Source organism: Rhipicephalus microplus, unplaced genomic scaffold (assembly GCF_043290135.1).
Source record: "Rhipicephalus microplus isolate Deutch F79 unplaced genomic scaffold, USDA_Rmic scaffold_49, whole genome shotgun sequence".
Lineage (NCBI taxonomy): Eukaryota > Metazoa > Arthropoda > Arachnida > Ixodida > Ixodidae > Rhipicephalus > Rhipicephalus microplus.
In genome coordinates, this window is record NW_027464622.1 from 294,605 (window position 1) to 301,508 (window position 6,904).

General features: G+C 46.5%; 1 protein-coding gene across 1 annotated transcript; it reads right to left on the reverse strand.

The window, feature by feature from the left end:
• Positions 1-718: 718 nt before the first annotated feature.
• On the reverse strand, positions 719-1,630 carry LOC119161975 (organic cation transporter-like protein). Its single transcript, XM_037414464.1, has one exon. It carries the CDS (start codon positions 1,628-1,630, stop codon positions 719-721), a length of 912 nt encoding a protein of 303 aa, XP_037270361.1.
• Between the last annotated feature and the right edge of the window lie 5,274 nt (positions 1,631-6,904).

Here is a 6,904-nt window from a genome sequence, read left to right on the forward strand (position 1 = left end):
TATTCCATCAATTCTCACGTGGCCTCTTTTCACTCTGCTTCAGGCATTTCACTTGAAGTGGCTTGAGAGCATCTCGAAAAGCTCGCCTTAGTTCTTCACCTGCCGAGTTGCGCCTGCGGCTTGAAGACGCGACCGAAGGACTCATCTTGTGCTCGTCGGGAAGGTACTCGCCGGCTATCACGAATAGTGCCATGGTCACAGCGGCGATGGCGAGATTGTTGCCCGTGTGCCAAGTAGGCCCTAAGAAAGCGGTGCTTATCTGCGCTAAGGTGTCGCCCACTCGGCTGCAGACGATAGCGATGGCCATGGGGACGCAACGTGCAGTGACGGTGTACATCTGGAGGGTCAGCATGCTGAAATTCAAGAGAAGGCTGTGGCCGCTCACTTTTGTGAGGACAGTTAGGACGTTGCGAACCATCTCATCGTTCACTGAAGTGGCAGTAGTGGCGTCAAGCGAGGCGCTGAAGAGAAGCCCGTTGGCGACGACGGTGCGTTTGGGGCCGTACTCAACCACCCAGCGTGTGGACAAGAGACACACGCTGAGGGAAGTGACGGCGGCTTATGGCGATAAGCTTTACCGGGCCGCTTGCGGGCATTTCGTCGTTGGTGACGTAGCTGTCGCGCCGTAGGCCCACACCGTCCACGTGTAAAAAAGAGAACAGTACGGACTCTGAGGTGCAAGCCGCAGGCGTTGGTCTGTTCTACCATCTCCGCCCCATTACTCGCCTGCGTCTTGTCCTGCAAGGCAAACAGTTGACGGCGGAGGGCCATGGTCACTTCGTTGGACCTGGCCAGGTGCACCGATACCCGTACAGTTTCTGCTGCGTGGCCTGTGGCAACGAGTCAGCTGAGAGTCCGCTAAGGTAAAGTACAGCGTTACAAGCAGGAACGTCGGCACCATGAGGAATAGCTCAAGCGTGGTCCAGCCGGTCTTCAGCGCTTCTGCGGCGGCCACCACGCTGTCGGGGACGACCAACGTGACCAGAATGGAGATGACGCAGTACAAGGGCGCCTTCCGCGGTGTACTCACTTCCCAGAGGATCGCGAGCACCGGCGGCACAATGCAGCTCGTTGCCGCTGAGACGACAGCGCGAACGATGATGAAAAACTGGAAATTGTTCGGGAGGCTTCTGGCGACGCCCGTGATGAGCACCACCGGAATGGTGCCGAAAACGACCAGCTTGCGACCGGTGTGATCCACGAGCCTGTACACCAGGGGCGTAGATACGATGCAGGAGGCGGCGTAGACGAGCCTGGCTAGCCCGATAAGCCGCGCTCGGTCGCATACCAGCGCCCACTCGCTGCTGTTCCCGTACTTGTCCAGGTCGAACTCCCACGAGGCGCAGGGAACGACGTGATTGTTCGCTACACCAAAAGGCGGTTCGCGTACGGTGCTGTAGATGCTGTTCATTGGAATGGCCGACTCTTTCCACTGCTTGACGCTGAGGTTCCCAAGTTCCTCTGGGCCGCTGCACCAGTGGTCCATGACGCAGGCGGTGATCCCGCAGCTTTCGTAGTGCAGTATGTACACCGCCAACGAGATCGCTGCGTTGAGAAGGCTCACGAGCTGTACGCGACCGTCGCCGAACGGAGGCTCGTTAACGCCAGCCATCTCGGTAACGCCAGCCATCTCGGTTCTTCTTGGGCTCTAACTTCTCCAAGTGCTTCTCTCTCTGCGGCCATGCTCTGCAGGGACAATTGGTTGCCTGTTCATCTTCTTCTGTACCACAGGAAACGGGTGAGCGAGGTTTTCTTTCGTGGTAACACGCACTGCTATTATGCCACGCCTACGCAAATAAAAGTGACAGTAATTTTATCCTTTGGAGCGATTACAAAATGTTATAGCCACCGGGAGGTTTGCCTGCTGTATGTGCGTATATAATGAAAACAAAAAGATTACCTTTTTACTCTATTGATACTATTAGTTTTTGCTCTGAGACTATCTGATTGCCTGACCGATAGCTCGTGTAGCATTTTCATACAACATTTACGATTGGTTTTGCGTTTTACAGAAACTCCATTGGATGCTTTGAAATACATAACCAACAAACCCAAAGATCCTGCCACCCTGGTTCTTGGCCGATGCTCCTGTGTGGGCGAGTGCCACGAATGCAAGAACATTATCATCATTAACATGCACGCTCTGAAATAATCGACTGAATAGTCTATGGTTGCGGCAATGCGCCAAAGGCGTTCGCAGTTTTCAGCCAGAGATATTGGAGGTGGAATTCTCGACCGACGCTAACGTCCGATTTTGATTGCGAAGGCGTCAAAAAACTTCAATTATTACAGTTGATATTATCTTGGTGGGGAGAACAGCCAACTCTCGCTCACTTACGTGCGAGTGAGAACAATGACTTCAAAACACCGATTTCTGGGTTTCTAGCATGGGATCGAGAGAGCCGTCTGGCTTTGCTTGACGAAGCCCAGCAGAACGCAAAGGCCAGTAAAGTGCTGGATTGAGCACCTGGTCCACTTTCCCAGAAAACTTGTAGTCAATAAAGGTTTTCACGATTAATGCTGCTATACTACTACTACTACTACTACTACTACTACTACTACTACTACTACTACTACTACTTTATTATTGTTATATTATTATTATTATTATTATTATTATTATTATTATTATTATTATTATTATTATTATTATTATTATTATTATTATTATTATTATTATTATTATTATTATTATTAGCTTACGACTTCGTGCTCTCGTGATTTCATTAGTGAGATGTATAGCGAAATCGGCACGGCATGACATGACTCTCTGACGAGCATAAACGACGCATCATAACATGAAAACCATGATATTCGTGTCGTGAAAAACGTGGTTGCACGTTAAAAGCAGATGCTCCATTTCCGGAGGCGTCTCTCATAAACAATCATATCGTGATTTCGTGACGTAAAACCCCGCATATTATTATTGCTATGAACGTCGTGATTTTCATTCCACGCTCTTGGTGATCGTGCGGCTGTTTTGTTAACTTGACATATAACAGGGTTGACGAGGGGTGACGAGGGTGTATGACGCACGTAAGTTACTGGCCCTAATGAGCCTTGCGTTATGCTATAAACGGCATGCATATGATGTGAGGCATAACTCACATATCATGGCATCGGGGTGCTTTAGGGTGAATAATTGAATTGATATATACCAACACAAGTATGGCGACACACATTTATTAGACGAACATAAATAACCGGGGGTAACGTGAATATCGTGCATGTCGTCAAGGGCATGACTTACAAGTCACGCTCATGGTGCGCGAGCGGCCGTTTAACTATTTTTATTAACAACAAAAGTGATGTTGCGTGACGTGTCTGTAGGGAGAACACAAATGAGAGGTGGTAGCATGAAGATAGCTTCATGGATATCATGTAGGGCGTGACTCACATGTCAATTTTATGGTGGGATGGCAGTCATTTCGGTAGCTTGATATACACCAAAGCTGAGGAGTACAGTATACTGGGCGAGTCAGTATTCATTCATTATGTTGCGGCGCGAAAAGAAGAACAAAACTTACTAAAGCACACATATGACAGGACACAGTGTTGTGTCCTGTCATATGTGTTCTTTGGCGAGTTTTCTCGTTTTTTTCCAGTTGTAACATAGTGACCAAAATTAGTATCGCTTGACATGACTATATCAGTGGAGTGGCATGCCCATAGAGCCGATGAGGACGAATATAAACGGGATGATAGCACCATCTGGGTTCCGGTGGCAGTTGTAGAAAGATTGAAAATTACTACTTTACTTGATTGATATGTGGGGTTTAACGTCCCAAAATCACCATATGATTATGAGAGACGCCGTAGTGGAGGGCTCCGGAAATTTCGACCACCTGGGGTTCTTTAACGTGCACCCAAATTACTACTTTACTGACAACTGAAAAAGTTTTCATTATCTTCTGTACTTAAATAGCTTTTCTTGAACAAATAATAACTAAAAATATTGTTTGTATAGTTTATAGCTGCGTATAACACGAAATGAGTTACAAAGCACCAGGACGTTTTGATAAGGCTGCTGGACATTCGCATAGCAGACGACGCCGTCGTCGTCTGCTTCTGCGTCATGGCGGTTCCCCAATCATTGAATCAGCTCCCTGTCTCAATTTATCTCGTTTCCATATAGTACAATGCAGTAAACTACTTACCAGAAGCTCATAAGTATCTTGCATACTTTAGTGAGTGATGCCGCATACAGGCAGAGCGAGATGACAACGCTGATCACACAGACTTGTGGCAATAAATTGTTTTATTCCAAGTCAATTAACGTTCACATGATATAAAGGTCACGTAGTAACGTTGTTGTAGGGCCGTGTGCTCAGATTTGGGTGCACGTTAGAGAACCCCAGGTGGTCTAAATTTCCGGAGCCCTCCACTACGGCGTCTCTCATAATCATATGGTGGTTTTGAGACGTTAAACCCCACAAATCAATCAATCACGTAGTAACGTTTTAGAGTGTACAACGGTGAACAATATGTGTGCATCAGCGTTCATGTGCAAACAAGGTACGTACTACGCATAGCTGCAACGCAGATGCGCGGAGCACAGAAGCTGTCCAGCGCTGGCTGATATATCCATCGCACTCCACGAAAAGTTCTCTGCAGTAAGTAAAGGTATACTGATAACGTTCCAGCACTTCTGTAGCTGAAGATGTCGTAACACTTCGTTGACAGTATTCGGCAAGCTTCCTGTAATTAATATCAACGCATCGTATCCGCGTGTCTTTCACGAGCAGTGCGGCCCGACTGCTGTTATCGGGTTCGCGCTGCCAGATAAAGTGGGTCACTTTCCAATCTTCTACGTGTTCTCACTATTCATGTTTACAAATGCTTAAAATTAAATGAGAATCAGTTTTTTATGCGTATCATTCTCAAGTCTTACAAACAAAATCGTCAAAAAAGGCTTAGATGGCGTTTCGTTTGCCGTCGCCGGCGGTGCGCTCTCGTCGCGGAGGAAGGAAAGATGGGAGGGTACAATGTACTATAAGGGGGCAGTGAAACCAACGAGGCGGCTGCGCCGCATCTCGGCTGATTCTCCGGCGGGTTACAGTGGCGGCGGCGCTGTTGTCCCATGGTACTGAAGAACTCAGGAGCGTCTGCATTGGAAGCGCTCGCGCCGAAGCCTGCGAAAGCGTGTGATTGCCCGTTTTTAGCGCGTTTAACGCGTTTCCGAGCCTTTATCAGTGGATGCATTTGCTACGCGCCATGATGCACGAGTGAATATGCCGGCACGCCGAAATTGCGTCGATACATTCACTGCAGTTTCAACAGCCTGCCGACACACACACACACACACACACACACACACACACACACACACACACACACACACACACACACACACACACCATGTCAATAATCGGAATTGGCACGGATCCGCCTAGCTTCTCACTCAAGCAGCGCTTTGAGCTGCGTTAAATCACAAGTGGCTACTGGGGAACTATACAAAGAGAGAAGTATCAAAACCGCGATTCAATCATACGCACGTTTTGTCGGAAGTCTCTACGATATCAAGAGCACAGTGTTCCTCGTACGAGCCTACGTGCACTCGATTGTTTCACGAGAAACCCGAGTATACGTAACATTGTCACAGTATGTTTATCGGTGACGACTCAGTTTTATTATGCCAGTTTTGTTTAAGATAATAATTATTGCTTTCTGGACGGCTTATTACATATTAAAATGCGTCAATTGTATATGTAGCCCGTCTGTTAATCTGCATAAATTCATTGTAATCAGTTGTTATTTTGTATCGACAGCTTAAATTGCGCTGCTTTCTAAATATTCTATTGGCGTAACGCCATTGCAAGCTAGCAAATTTATGACGATGTTTTGAATTATAAGCGTTGTTCTATTATTAGGTGTCAAAAGTGTAGGCACGCAGTGGTGCATCTTGTTTTGAGAAATTTACCTACTATATGTACACAGTAACACACACACACAAATATATATATATATATATATATATATATATATATATATATATATATATATATATATATATATATATATATATATATATATATATATATATATATCCACAAGTACACGCATTTAAGTCACACGTCACCGACCCATTGACAATATCCATGCAATGCCCCTTAGCACAGCTACTATTTTTAGGCGGTGCATTTCTCGTCCGACTACGGTAGACTTGAACGATTTTTAAGACGTCATACATTCAAAAAAAGTGAAATATTTACAGTGCGAATTTGTACAGAGACACGCTATATTTAGCTCCGCCAACTGTAAACGTTTGACGTAAGGCTACCCAAAATTTGTTTTGTTTTTTTTAGGGGGTTGCAGCAGAACGACTACCTTTGGCAGTTGGTGGTTGCTGTGAATGCGTGTAAATGTTTCAGTATACCCTGAAAAGTTAAATTACGGCAACATTTCATGGTGTAGGGCATTCGCATTCCCTTCCTTTCCCCTCTTTACTTACGGCTTCCTGGTTCTGTGAACGTTTGACACAGTATTTGTTTTTTAATCTCACAGCTTTCTGAGCGCAGCTAACTTTCAATAAATCGGCTCAATTATTCTGAATATTGTAGACGCCTAGCCAACGAAGAAAGAGTGAAGACAGAAGAAATCAGTGTTCTATAGAAAGCGCGACGGGGGAACCGAAGCACATAGCAGTATCTGCACGTGGCGCGTGACTCTTTCAGTACTATTTGACTGCAGCGCCGCCACTATAGGCAACGCGGAAGGGATCAGGCGGCGAGGCGTGGTCACGCCACTGAACACTTCTAGTAGAGAGGGCATGCCATTTCCTTCCTCCGTGGGGCATGCCCAGCCTGTGCGCTACGTGAAAAGTGTGGAGGAAATGACATCATGGCGGCCATATTCACTTGGCACAATGGCAGCGTTGCTGTGGTTACGTGTTGCGCAGTGTAGC